Source organism: Palaemon carinicauda, chromosome 19, assembly GCF_036898095.1.
Source record: "Palaemon carinicauda isolate YSFRI2023 chromosome 19, ASM3689809v2, whole genome shotgun sequence".
Lineage (NCBI taxonomy): Eukaryota > Metazoa > Arthropoda > Malacostraca > Decapoda > Palaemonidae > Palaemon > Palaemon carinicauda.
Window position 1 is genome coordinate 96,479,199 of NC_090743.1, and position 15,784 is coordinate 96,494,982.

General features: G+C 30.5%; 1 protein-coding gene across 1 annotated transcript in view; it reads left to right on the forward strand.

Moving 5' to 3' along the window:
- LOC137658287 (lachesin-like) overlaps positions 1–15,202 on the forward strand; it is a 58,205-nt gene extending 43,003 nt beyond the window's left edge. Inside the window, exons 4-6 of the mRNA XM_068392957.1 lie at positions 2,234–2,343; positions 2,887–3,084; positions 15,076–15,202. Of these exons, the coding sequence (XP_068249058.1) occupies positions 2,234–2,343; positions 2,887–3,084; positions 15,076–15,155 (388 nt within the window). The 3' untranslated portion in view covers positions 15,156–15,202. The remainder of the gene's footprint in view (positions 1–2,233; positions 2,344–2,886; positions 3,085–15,075) is intronic.
- Positions 15,203–15,784: the final 582 nt, after the last annotated feature.

Consider the following 15,784-nt stretch of genomic DNA (forward strand, 5'->3'; position numbering starts at 1 on the left):
GACTTGAGGACAAGCCTCTGGAGATTGTTGATAAGAGGACAAGCCTCTGGAGATTGTTGATAAACATACGTACTTAGGACTGAAAGTAAATGTTTCTTCAGGACACGAGACTGAAATTAAAAGAAGGATAAGCACGGAAGGGAGAGCTTTTGGTAAACAAAATGAGATTATAAGAAGCAAAATGTCACTTTTTCTAAAAAGTAAAGCTATCTAATTAGATGGTCCTTCCAGTATTAAGTTATGTATCATAAACTTAGTGTGTTACTAAAACCTTAGAACATAAGATAGATACAACTCAAAGAGCTAAGGCAAGAATAATGATGGGAATAACAATAAAAGACAGAAAAAGAACATGAATACGAGAGCAAACTAAAGTAGAGGATATTCATTCAACGTGTGAGAAAAAGAAAATGAATAAAGGCTGGACATATAGTGAGAAGGACAGGTGATTGCAAAAGAATCAGGAAAAGGAAGAGATTAACGAACTAAGAAATTTTGCGGGTGTTGACTGGTACAAGTTGAAACCATTTTAAGAACATTTGAATAAACAAATAGTATATTATACATAGACGATCACACTCAAGCTCGTGCACACACATACACACATATATATACATATATATATATATATATATATATATATATATATATAAATATGCATATATATGTATATATATATATATATATATATATATATATATATATATATATATATATATATATATATATATATATATCAATATATATATATATATATATATATATATATATATATATATATATATATATATATATATATATATATATATATATATTTATATATATTTATGTGTGTGTGTACTCCTGTTTGTATGTGTGAGTGTCTGTGTTTAATAAGATAGCTGCGGTTTATGTAAATGTTTTTAAACTAATTTCATCAATACAAAATCAATTTTTTTTTTAATCATTGTACTTTTGGACGTAACTTGTTTCTAACCACCAAATCATTGTTATAGATCGTCGATAGATTGCCTGAAAATCTTTGTAGGAGTTTTATATATATATATATATATATATATATATATATATATATATATATATATATATATATATATATATATATATATATATATATATTTAATCATTCAGATAGTTTTCTATCTGTTCACTGCAGTCTTAGGAACATTTAGAAAGAATGTATGTCTGATATCAGCCTTCATTAATGCATGAATCAAGATATCAACTGTAATGAACGAAGTTTGGCTTGAGGAAAGATCATCATCTTAAGATATGCTGTTATGTAAAATGTTCAATTGAATAGCAGCCCTTTGCTATTTTATTAAACACTTAAACATTTCGAATCTTATATCATGTGAACCATTGATATATTGACCTATTCATCCAAAAAGTACTATTACTGTACTGTATAAGCACATAATGATGTTGGAGAATTTATTCAAGCAACAAGGTTCATTTGCAAAATCTAGCTTGCTTAAAGGAAACCAAAATTGTGTCATACATCTTTGATTTTTCACACAGGAACTAAGTATAAAAAATACAGCTGTTCTTAGGGGAAAAAAGAAAGAAAAAAAAACGTATATGCTGCATGGAAGTAATTGACTGTTTTAATGACAGTATCTAAAGAAATTTGGTAGCATCTTTTGAGAATTATCAAAAAAACAAAAAACAAAAAAGCCATATAAGAAACAATCTTGTACAGCACGTAAAGAGCCAGTTTGTTATGCCCACTGTAATACTAATTGTGCTTTGCTTAATGTTATTAGTTATGCATTGATGCAATAAGAAAAAAAATTAAGAAAGAATGACATTGCAAATTTGGTACTATGAAAGTGTTAGTGATAAACTTATTTTTGGCAAAACAGGCAAATGAAGAGTAGAACACATGAAAATAAGAATTACAATTTTCCTCTTGATAGTTATGTACTTCAAAGTCAAACAAGAGTCGGAAATTTTCTTGAATATTTTCTGAAAAGTCCATAAAGAATAACAAGCAATTGCAGATTCTTTAGCTTCTTGGTGGTTTGTCGAGAAATCTGTCCCACTGATATTGTAGTGCTTAATCTATCTCTCTCTTCCATATAAAGAGGAGAGAGAGAGAGAGAGAGAGAGAGAGAGAGAGAGAGAGAGAGAGAGAGAGAGAGAGAGCGTTCCATATTTCCAGACAGGTTTTTCTATGACCACAGATGTGGTCTAACACATGTGTAACTTCTCCCCCGCAACGTTCTTTTTCCAGGCACAATATGACATTGCAGATTAGAAAACTTCTTCCGGGAGATTTTGGTCGCTACACTTGCTCCATAAGAAATAAAGAAGGTCAAGGCTCCTACACTACAACTCTAAGAGGTAAGGGTTTTTGTTCCGCTCTGTTTCTTTTCCAAAGCAAACGTTTACCGTCTTAAGCAAACATTCGTTGTCGTAGGGTCTTTATTGACTTGTCCTTCTCACGTCTGATTATGAACCTATTTTTCTAGTTTATTTAAAGCAACATTTTAGTGATGATTATGATTTTTAACGTTCAGTGGTGTGGTGAATATAGCGGCGGTTAAATAGAGTTTTAAAAAGGAACTAGTAAATGCATTTTATAAATGGTGGTAATTTCACATAATGGAAAAAATATCATTCACTTAAAATCTCATCAGTCATATGCTGTTGACTGAAATGACTCAACAGTAGAATTCAATTTTTTGAGTGCATAATTGAGGGTGGTTCGTTAGAAACTGTAATGAAAAGTCTTATATCATACCATTTTGTAACAAATCGTTTTGATAGAAAAAGAGGCCTCTTAATAACTCAATTATTCTTTTCCAACGTGTGCGTGAAATAAGAAAAATAGATTATATGTTATTGAGTCTTATTCATCATACAACTTCACCTTCCACCTTGCAGAGATCACCACAACCATGGCTCCGCCAACGACCTCTTCAACCATCACTACCATAAGCACTTACACAACGACATTGATGACCCATCTGTACAACAGCTTAGGGGCGCCGACGTCTTCCAGATCCCATACCAGTTACGACGACGACACAGTCAACCTTTCAGCTCCACTAATCATCAATTTAACTCCTGATGTGTACAGAGGTTCGTATTTCCCTACTTACTTTATATTTGCTACTGCCTCATTCACTAATCTCAAATATAGAATATTGTTTCGCGACTAAATGTGTGAAATAATTTCTCAAGTTACTTTTATTCATAAGGAATCATGAATAAAGAGAATAAAAATGACAATACCGAAGCAGTTATTTTCGATGGTGTAAGGCCACGAGAAAAATATGAGTGGGTGCTAGATCTTTCACCTTTAATTTGAGCCTAAGGAATTTTCGATCAAACTACACACAAAGGGATCAAAGAAAGGGCTTAGGACTGACCTCCCTTTGTTTACCTTTTTACTAAATAAAACAAAGTGTTCTTTATAATAGTCTCTCTCCGTTGGTCTCTTTGTCTTTACAATGCCTCATAGTTAAGGCGGAAATTGTTGCATTTCGAAGTTTCCCTTTCCTTTTATTACATATTCAGATTGGTTATTGTATTGCAGTCAACATAGAATATATATATGTAAATATATAAATGCATATATATATATATATATATATATATATATATATATATATATATATATATATATATATATATATATATACAGTATATATGTAATATGTGTGTGTTTGTGTGTTTATAAAAAAAGAACAACAATAACAAATGCAGCTGTTTCTGTAAAGGCCTCCGACATGTCCTTAATGATGTCATGGGTTTGGCCACACTAGGCATTGCGATGTGATGATGGTGGGAGAGTTTAGTCTGGGAGCACAAAAAACCCAATATAGTATGAATAGCCTTGACAAACCCGTCCCCCATGTTAAGGAATCCCCATTCATATATATATATATATATATATATATATATATATATATATATATATATATATATATATATTATATATATATATATATATATATATATATATATATATATATATATACTGTATATATACATTTATACAGTATATATATAAATATATATAAATTATATATATATATATATATGTATATATATTTATGCAGTATATATATAAATGTATATATATATATATATATATATATATATATATATATATATATATATATATATATATATTTAGACAGTATATTTACTGTATATATATATATATATATATATATATATATATATATATATATATATATATAGTATATATGTACTGTATATTTATATTTATACAGTATATATATACATTTATACAGTATGTATACTCTCTCTCTCTCTCTCTCTCTCTCTCTCTCTCTCTCTATCTCTATCTCTATCTCTCTCTCTCTCTCTCTCTCTCTCTCTCTCTCTCTCTCTCTCTCTCTCTCTCTCTATATATATATATATATATATATATATATATATATATATACATATATATATATATATATATATATATATATATATATATATATATATATATATATATATATATAGTGATAGCTGGGGTGCTCTTGGGAATCGTAATTTAAGTAAAAATAAAATTTTCAATGCTGCTATCATCTTTTTCCTATCAATTTTTTTTTTTTTGTGGTCATCAAACCAAATGACCACATAGGAAATTCAAGAGATTGCAAAGCTTTTGACTTGGAATTGATAAGACTAACAGAAAATACTGGTCATGGATACTAAGGACGTCAAAAACTGTGGCTATTTAAATATACAATTTGTGGGTAACAAAACTATTCAGATTCGAGAATTGATGAACAAAAAAATATTTGGACATACTACTAGAAACATGGTTAAATAACTTTGACAAGGCTATGATCACTGAAATGTCACCCCCGCATACACCTTTCACATTTCGAGAGGAGGTAGGTCTGGTGGTGTCGGGCTCTTCATTCATAAAAGTTACTCAAATCTCAAAATGTTAAAAAGAACTAGTATAACAAGCTTTGAATAAATAGAAATAAATTTTCTGCAAAAAAAAGAAAAAAGAAAAAAAATATCCATTGTAACAATCTACAAACCTCCGAGAACAAATACCAGTATCTTCTTTGATTAATTCAGTGAACTCATCGAGATGATTATCGTGAAGAAAAATGAATTAGTTATTTGTGGAGACTTTAATCTTTGGATGGAGGACGGTTATTGGAATCTTATCAATTGGTGATAATGTCGACTGTTCAACTACTTGTAACTGAACGAACAAGATATAACAACCGTGGAGGTCGTTTAGAGAGTAGGGTTCCCCTGCTCTATAGGATCGGGAAAACCGCCGGCAAAGTAAAGTAAGTATATATATATATATATATATATATATATATATATATATATATATATATATATATATATATATATATATATATATATATATATGAATGATTAGTTTTAATTTTATTGCCCATAGATATTGATACAGCTTTCCTACACTCAAGAGGTCTGTGCTACACAACTAGCTGGTCCAGACGGCCAATTTGGGTTCTTTATAGGTTTTGTCCCGTCAATGCAAATCGAGAAAGATAAAAAAAGAGTTATAATTTAATGTTTTTTTCGACCAGTTGAATATAGCATGTCCGCATGATAATGCAACATGAATGTTACTCGGTACTTTATGTATAGTGCTTTATTTACTTCTGCTACTGTTACATTTGCTTCCGGGTCAGGTGTTTCATTATTTATATTAGCAACGTTATTATTATTATTATTATTATTATTATTATTATTATTATTATTATCATTATTATTATTATTATTATTATTATTATTATTGTTTTTGTTATTATAATTATTATTTTTATTATTTTTATTATTATTATTATTATTATTATTATTATTATTATTATTATTATTAGCAACGTTATTTTATATATTATTATTATTATTATTATTATTATTATTAACAACTTTATTTTTTTATATTATCATTAGTTCTATCATCATCATTATTTTTATCAGCTAACTTACAGCCCTAGTTAAAAAGGATGTTATAAGATCAAAGGCTCCAACAGGGAAAAATAGCATAGTGAGGGAAGGAAATAACGAAACAATCTACAAGAGAAGTAATGAACAATTAAAATAAAGTACTTTAAAAACAGTAACAACAATAAAATAGATCTTTCATATAAAACTTAAAAAAAGAGGTAGATAAATAAGATAGAATTTTGTGCTCGAGTGCAGCCTCGAACTAAACTCTACCTCAAGAAAGCTATAAGGAGCTCAGATGAGTGCCTTATACTAGAAACCAAAGTTTCTAAGCACAAAAGAATATCATACTGTCTGGACACAACTGTAAGGTCTCAAATATTTATATGAAGGCCATAAAAATTAATATACAGTTGACAACACTGACTAAGTCTAGGACGCTCAATGTCTCTAGGCACGATAAGAATTAATGGTAATAAAAAGATTCGTCATACTTTAAAACTAGATTAGCATTATTGATAATGTAAACAATATGTACGGAAACATAAATAAAGTGATTGATAAAACCAATAGACTATAGATAAAAACTCAGAAAAACTGGTGAACATTGCAGAGCCGATAGACAATGCAAGGCAAAACACTCGCCAGGATAGCCACTTCAACTGAAGGGAGGACAGTGAGGACTGTTTTGAAAAGATTAAGAAACCGACAAGGAAAAGACAATCTCTTGATGAACCACCAGGCATCCATGACCCTTCTATTAAGCCTGCCCAACGCCATATAAAAAACAAAAACACACACAAGAGGACGATAGGTACGCTCCTCGGACACCCCTTTAAGGGTATGCTCGGTCGCGAACGACCCCGACTCCGAAAAAAATTCAGGAAAAATTCAGTTATGCATCAATCTGTATTGTTTGACTTGCTAAAAATACTTCAAAGAATGCTAAAAACTACTGAAAATATAAATGATACCCATCTACAAAATAACTATTTATTGGAAATATATTAAAAATTTAAGTATACAAAAAAAAGACGACGTAAATATTCACAAAAAATAGAAATATACATATACACATAAATCCCTTTAGGGACACCTTCTTAGATGGCAAAGCAACAGCGTGTAATTGCTGGAAATGAGTTGGACCCATAGAAGTCAAGATCTGAAATGAGAAAAAAAGGGTAACTTTTTTTTGCCAAAAACATTTGTCCAAATTTCATGAATTTTTTTGGGTACCCAAATGAAATAGGAAGAGGCTATTTTTTTTTTTATAGAATAAGCTCATATTATCCTAGAACAGAAATACATAATAAAATGTGCACTAAGATGTAATTTACTGTTATATTAGGGGCGAAATCTAAAGGTCATTTTTGACGGCCTAGTTTCACAATGTAAATTTCTTATGAAAATCATTGTATCTCCTATAAAATATGATATTTATGCATTAAAATATACCAAAATATCACAAATTCTATACAGAACAAGAATATATAGAGATATGCCAACTTACCTTTCGGGTATGTCAACAAAATGGCCGCAGACCGCAACAACTCTTACAGCCCAATCTACCACTTGAAATGAAGAATGGGGTTGCAAACTCCATATTATCATCAACATCTCTTTTTAACTCCATTAGAAGTGTGTTGATGACATCCATGCCGAGGGAATACTGCCTGCTGGCCATTATTGAAGATAAATTCAAAATAAATAGAAAAAAATCAAATTTGCAAAAAATAAAAGAAATTCAGAAATTAGCATTTGAGGGAAAATGGACCTCATGGCAATATATGGCATCTAAGCCAAAACCAATGTCATGCAAGTGGTAGACACACCATCCATCCACACTTTCCAACTATAAAGAACCAAACAAGTATCAACACTGTTCGACAATTTCTAATTATGTAATAACTTTGCTGTTTGATCACTTACCCCTGTAAAGGTATGTCAGGGTCGAGGTCGACCCCAGGGGGGGGGGGGGGGTAAAAAAACGGGGAAGGAGGGAAGTTAGACGAAAATCAGTCCTAAAGCAGACAATGGCATGTAGACTAGTCACCCCTTGCAGGTAGATCACTTCCATATTCGAGACAGCTGATGATTTATGGGGAAAAAACAGGTTTTGAAAATGCTGTAGGGGTCGCATACGACCCATCATACCTTTCCAGGGATTTATAGGCTTTGTCCCGTCAATGCAAATCGATAAAGATAAAAAAAAGAGTTATAATTTAATGTTTTTTTCGACCAGTTGAATATAGCATGTCCGCATGATAATGCAACATGAATGTTACTCGGTACTTTATGTATAGTGCTTTATTTACTTCTGCTACTGTTACATTTGCTTCCGGGTCAGGTGTTTCATTATTTATATTAGCAACGTTATTATTATTATTATTATTATTATTATTATTATTATTATTATTATTATTATTGTTTTTGTTATTATGATTATTATTTTTATTATTATTATTATTATTATTATTATTATTAGCAACGTTATTTTATATATTATTATTATTATTATTATTATTATTATTATTATTATTATTATTAACAACTTTATTTTTTTATATTATCATTAGTTCTATCATCATCATTATTTTTATCAGCTAACTTACAACCCTAGTTAAAAAGGATGTTATAAGATCAAAGGCTCCAACAGGGAAAAATAGCATAGTGAGGGAAGGAAATAACGAAACAATCTACAAGAGAAGTAATGAACAATTAAAATAAAGTACTTTAAAAACAGTAACAACAATAAAATAGATATTTCATATAAAACTTAAAAAAAGAGGTAGATAAATAAGATAGAATTTTGTGCTCGAGTGCAGCCTCGAACTAAACTCTACCTCAAGAAAGCTATAAGGAGCTCAGATGAGTGCCTTATACTAGAAACCAAAGTTTCTAAGCACAAAAGAATATCATACTGTCTGGACACAACTGTAAGGTCTCAAATATTTATATGAAGGCCATAAAAATTAATATACAGTTGACAACACTGACTAAGTCTAGGACGCTCAATGTCTCTAGGCACGATAAGAATTAATGGTAATAAAAAGATTCGTCATACTTTAAAACTAGATTAGCATTATTGATAATGTAAACAATATGTACGGAAACATAAATAAAGTGATTGATAAAACCAATAGACTATAGATAAAAACTCAGAAAAACTGGTGAACATTGCAGAGCCAATAGACAATGCAAGGCAAAACACTCGCCAGGATAGCCACTTCAACTGAAGGGAGGACAGTGAGGACTGTTTTGAAAAGATTAAGAAACCGATAAGGAAAAGACAACCTCTTGATGAACCACCAGGCATCCATGACCCTTCTATTAAGCCTGCCCAACGCCATATAAAAAACAAAAACACACACAAGAGGACGAAAATAATGGGATAGAACAGCGTGCGCGAGTGTACCTCAAGCAAGAGAACTCTAACCAAAGACAGTTGAAGATTATGGTACAGAGCTTATGGCAATACCCAAGACTAGAAAACAATGTTTTGATTTTGGAATGTTCTTCTCCTAGAAGAGCTGCTTACAATAGCTAAAGAGTCTCTTCAATCCTTACCAAGTGGTAAGTAGTTACAGAACAATTACATTGCAGTAGTTAACCCCTTGAGCAATGATGTATTGTTTGGTAATCTCAGTGGTGTTAGGTGTATAAGAACCGAAAGAAATATGGAAAGAATAGGCCGGACTATTTCGTGTATGTGTAGGCAAAGGAAAAATAAGCCGTAACCAGAGAGAGGGATCCAATGTAGTACTACCTTGCCAGTTCAAGGAGTAACAACTCTCTACCAGTAGTATCTCAACGGAGAGCTGGTGCACTGGTCATCCTACTACCTATTACTGTCACTATTGCATATCATTGTATAAAAATCCTCTATCATTTTTTTTTCACTCCTCTTTTGTTGATAATATTTCAATGTTCATCCTTTAAAGCAAACATCTGTTGGCGCCCTATTCCAAATCTTCTTTTCATTATTTGGTGGCTTTTTCCACTCTTTGGTGTTTCCTCAATTTTGGTCTGACTGTGTATATGAATAGCTCTGATTTTAGTATGTTTATTGTTTTGGATTAATATGCTCAATCTGTTTAATCTCTCTTGGATTTTACCGTCATTTCCAATATTGTTTTTTTCAGATAGTTTTCCTTAATTAACTTTAGGAACTTTTCCACTTACCTATTGTGCTGATTCAAATGAAAATTTGAACTTTTCCACCTACCTATTGTGCTGATTCAAATAAAAATTTTGTTGAATTACTATTAATTTCTTTCTCCATATATATATATATATATATATATATATATATATATATATATATATATATATATATATATATATATATATATATATATATATATATATATATATATATATACACATATATATATATTTAGAGAAAAAAAGAGAGAGAGAGAGAGAGAGAGAGAGAGAGAGAGAGAGAGAGAGAGAGAGAGAGAGAGACGCTAACCAATCATACTCGTATGGTCAGGGATCTCCAAAATTTACCGGGAACTCCCAATCTTATGATTGCTTTTAATTTTAATGTCTCATTTAAAAAATGTACTGTCATTTTTTCTTGAAAGCAATGCAACATGAATTAAACAACATAAATATAATTCTATTGAAACCTATAAACAATTGCAACAATAGTATCCACTATAAAGCTGTTGAAGATATGATAATAGGTGACCCTAATGTGTCTGTTTTCATAAAGTCTTTTCGAATGAGCAAATTTTGATGATAGTTCTTTAGCCTCCATTTTATAGCTTTATGTTTTTGTATTGGAGGCGCTGATTCTACTTTCATCTATAACTGACATTTATTGTATATCTGTCTCGAAGGATTGAAGTATTATGAAATCTATTGGTTCACGTCTGTTTTTTATTTTTATTATTATTACTCACTTCAATACCTTACACACCCGCGGACATAACGTACACATTTGAATACATATAGAGAGAAACACGGAAACACGCTCACACGCACATACACACACATATATATACATATATATATATATATATATATATATATATATATATATATATATATATATATATATGTGTGTGTGTGTGTGTGTGTGTGTGTGTTTGTTTGTGCGTGCGCGCGTGTGTGTGTATGTATGTGTGTGTGTTTTAACTTAATATTTTGACCCTCCATCATTACTTAAAAGAGAATTTCTAAGCAATAATATTATTTCTACTTCTGAAGTGATAGGGGACTATATTATTTTTTTAAAAATTATTATACAATTTACTCAAATTGAAACGTTGAAATGACCCCTGTTGTGCTGCATTAGAATTAATTCAACTTATTTATCTTCTAAAAAGGTTTCAAACTCCCGGCTTATCTAATATGTGTTGCCTCGCTTAAGTCGAGTAGATTAAAGGATTTCCCAATCAGGATGTGACCTTTATTACGCTCAATTCCTTATGCTATAAACACACCAACATTGACCCATTCATAATCCATAGTCCAGGTTTTCTCTTTCACTGTTTTATATAGATATTTCCTTGAAATGATATCAGGTAGTAGGGTTGGTCAGGGCACCAGACACCCGTTGAGATACTACCGTTAGAGAGATATTGGGTCTTTTGACTAGCCTGACAGTACTACATTGGATCCCTTTCTCTGGTTACGACTCATTGTGTCTTAGCCTATACATACACGAGTATTCTGGCTTATTATTTCCGCATTCTCTGTCCTCATGCACCTGACAACACTAAGATTACCAAACAATTCTTCTTCCCTCAAAGGGTTAACTACTGCAATATAATTGTTCATTGGCTACTTTCCTTTTGGTAAGGGTAGAAGAGACTCCTTAGTTATGGTAAGCAGCTCTTCTAGGAGAAGGGCACTCCAAAATCAAACCATTGGTCTTTAGTCTTAGGTAGTGCCATAGCCTCTGTACCATGGCCTTTCACTGTCTTGCTTGAGGGTACACTCGGGCACGGTGATCTCTCTTATTTCTCTCTCTCCTGTTTTTTTTTAAGTTTTTATAGTTTATGTATGAAAGATCAAATTTAATGTTGTTACTGGTCTTAGTATATTTAATTTTGATTGTTTATTACTTCTCTTGTAGTTTTTTATTTCCCCGTTTCCTTTCCTCACCGAGCTATTTTTCCCTGCTGGAGTCCTAGGGATTATATTTTCTTGCTTTTTCAGTTAGGGTTGCAGCTTAGCTTGTAATAATGATAATAATACTCAACATAGTGCGACCTTGTTTCCCTGACTGAGTCGATCTTAAAGTGACACCGTGTTTCTGTGCCTACGAAGTTATGAAATTAAAAGTTGCATTTATCAATTTACATATTGAGTGTTTATGACGCAGTACTTTGTGTTAATGATAATAGTTTGCTAATGATAATATAAACATTAATTCATCAACTACCTGGAACCTTATCTTTAGAAAACTACCGTTCTTCTTAGGTTATCAACAATTTGTGGAATGCCTGAGCCTTTAAGAAATATTGGTATGTCTGATATATGAAGTATTTGCTACTTCAAAAGGAATGAATATATTTACACAGAATTCCTCTCATGAATGGATTAATGTTAGACTAAACTGCAGTGGGCTATTTGCTATGGCCTGACTATTTCTTTTATTTCCTTTCATTAACGCAAACATTATTTTTGGGCCCTAAAAGGTTGAACCAGTAAAGACCTAACATTTTGTGACTGTAACTCGCCATTGTAACCAAAGCCTTTTCTTTTACCTGATTTATGGAATTAATAAATGCGGTGGCTGCGTCTCTGGCGTCCTTCTAGAATATCGTTAAAAATGGAGAACACTTATAAATGGGATTTTATGGCACCAACAAAGTTGTAAATGGTGTTAGATTCGTAAAGTAATTATTGAAATTATGAAAATTATAATAATTATGAAACAATAAATCATTAATATTATTGAAATTACGGAAATTTTTACTAATATTGAAATAGCTAAAACTATTAAAATTGTTAAAGTTCGTATTATCATCTAAATGTATGAAAATAATATTATTGTTATTTTTGCCATATAATTATTATTATTAAAATCATTAACATTATTAAAATTAGGATTATAAGTAAAATTTGTGAAATTAACAAAATTCTTTTATATATTTTAATCATAATAATTCTAAAAATATTATTATTAACGAAATTACTAGAATTATTATCATTAGTAAAGTTATTGAAATTATTATAGGGATTAAAATTATTAGAATTATAATAATTATCAAAATTGATATTATGAGGCTTATTAAAATCATCATCATCATCATTATTATTATTATTATTATTATTATTATTAATATAAAGTAATAACACTAATTGACAATAAATTTACCAATGAAAATGTCTTAAATTGGAGTTTTTGAAAAAATGGCAATTATCGTTGAAGTGAAGTTGAAGTATTGATATGAAGAGCTTAGGGATTAAAACCTTCGGGTAATTTAAAAAACAAACAAAAACATAATAATGATAATAACAATAATGATAATAATATCACAGGTAATACGAAAACAGAATGCTACCAGTTATGGTAATTTAGTGTGTGATGAAGTCAATGATATAGTTGCTTCGAAATGCTTATGCCCAAACCATTTTCATTGAAATCTAATATTTGTCTTCTGGATATTATTTATGATGGGAAAAAAATAACATCATGTATAATTATCTTTGTACTATAGTCACTGCAAATTTTCCGGGCGAAATAAGCCACACCTCCTGATGACGTCATAGCCAATCACGTTGTCTCCCAAGTTAGTACTGGTCACAATGAACTTGTTATTAGCAGATATCGACGCTATCGAGCATGACGTAATTTCAATTTTTTTTTTTAATGTTTGCAAGTAACATTGAAAAATGATCTCACTTTATCGTAATTTAGTAAGTAAATATGATAGGAAAAAAAAAAAAACTTACAGATTACTCTTTATCTTTACTTGGGATATGGACCTTCTGTAATGGCCAAAATTTATTTTGATAATTTTTTGCAATTATCATTTAAAACGTTAGTTCTATTGAAGCTCTTTGAGAGGGATGCTCTGTTATGTTCAGTTCAAGGAGGAGACAGAAGTGTGATATCATGAAATCAGTATTGAAGAAATTCCTTTTCCATTATAAAAAAACACAAGGAATGAAATAAGGAAGACATGAGTTACGGTATATTTCGTGTCTTAGGAGGAGCAGTTTAGTCTAACATCTAGCAATTGAGATGACATTTTGGATCATTTAACCAATATAGGGAACAGAATGACTATCGTCTATGCATTTGCTTCAATAACATGGACCCATTTGACAAGAAATAGTCTGCTATGAAAACATGCTGATTGTCTGGGGATTTAGATTGGTTTTGAAATTATGAAATATTTCTATCTGGTCTGAGTGACACATTATAATGATGAATTATGTTTTACTTTATCACAAAAAAATCTTTTGACGCTTAACTGACGTTTTTTCCCTAAAAGATAAGTTTAAAATGGTTCACTGGTTCTCTGAATGTTACATTAAATGTGTAACTAATTTTACTCTACTTCTGTTGTATATAATTCATATTATACAAACTAAATTAATTTTATGCACTGCAGCTTCTATTTAAGTAGAAACCAAAAACGGAGGTAAATTATTTATTGATATAGCAATGTTAGAAAAAGGCAGAAATTTTTGTTCCAGATTTTTTTGATTTTTGGGTGATAAGGACTCCCAGGAATGGAAGTGTTTATATAATGATAATTTCTGGACTAATTCTAATTTAATTCTGTTGTATTTTATTTAAATACCAGAAAATAAAACAATTTTCTTCATGGCAGCTCCTATTTAAGTCAAAACAAATGTAATTGGTGCTAGGGTAGTGAACGGAGGTAATTTCTTTCTCGATACCGCGGATTTCTTGATGCAATGTAAACAAAAAGCAGAATTTTTTCTGTGAGAAATTTATATAGGGCTGCTGATCAATCCCAGGAATGGAAGTATTTCCGAAATAATTATTTCTATACTTTCAAAGAAGTTTTCATCTGCACAAATATAATCAAAACCTATCAAGCTGCATCGTCAACAGCCATGTTAATGGAGTGGCTCGATATGAAACGAGTAGATCCTCATGTGCCGAGTAAACATTTTATCAAATATTGTTATAATTCTGTATAATTTCTTGTTTCGTCTCTTTCACAGATAGCGTTAACAAAAGCAGCAATTTGGAAGTCTGCCCTTATGTCTTGGCTCTTCTGCTGCTGCTTTTACTCGCCGAATAGGCAATCGTCACCGCACGATTTCTTCAGCAACAATTGTTATTTATTACAGTGACTCTGCAATTGACTAACAATTGAATGTTGCAATTATCTCGATATAGTTTTTAAGTGCAATTACTACCGTGTTTTAATATAATATAGAATAGATTTTGATAAAGGATTAACGAGTATTGCTACTGAGTTTTGGTAAGGGGCCTTCGGTGCCGAAGAGAATCTACTTCTCCTTTAAAACAATCAAATTAAATCGCAGGTAAAATATGCATAAAGAATAATCTTCAGGTAAAGTTTAACAAAACTAAATAGAAAAAGGTCTTTAATGATATAGAAAGAAGTCGAAGAAAGACATTATAAAAAACAATAAGTACATTTTAATGATCACCATGAAGAGTAAGTTGAATTGTGGCTAATAGAGAACAAAACCATAAAATATCCTTTGGAAAAGGAGAAAATTTTTCATTTTCTTACAGAAAGAATACATATGAAAATATTCCTAGTTTTAACTGTACGTTAGCTTGAAAGGTGAATAGTAAATGTTCATCTAAATGTTCTAACAATTGAAAAGTACTAGAATGCTTTAATGATATTTTGAGAAATTAGATTCGAAGCTTTCTCTTGATTAATATAAAGTACTA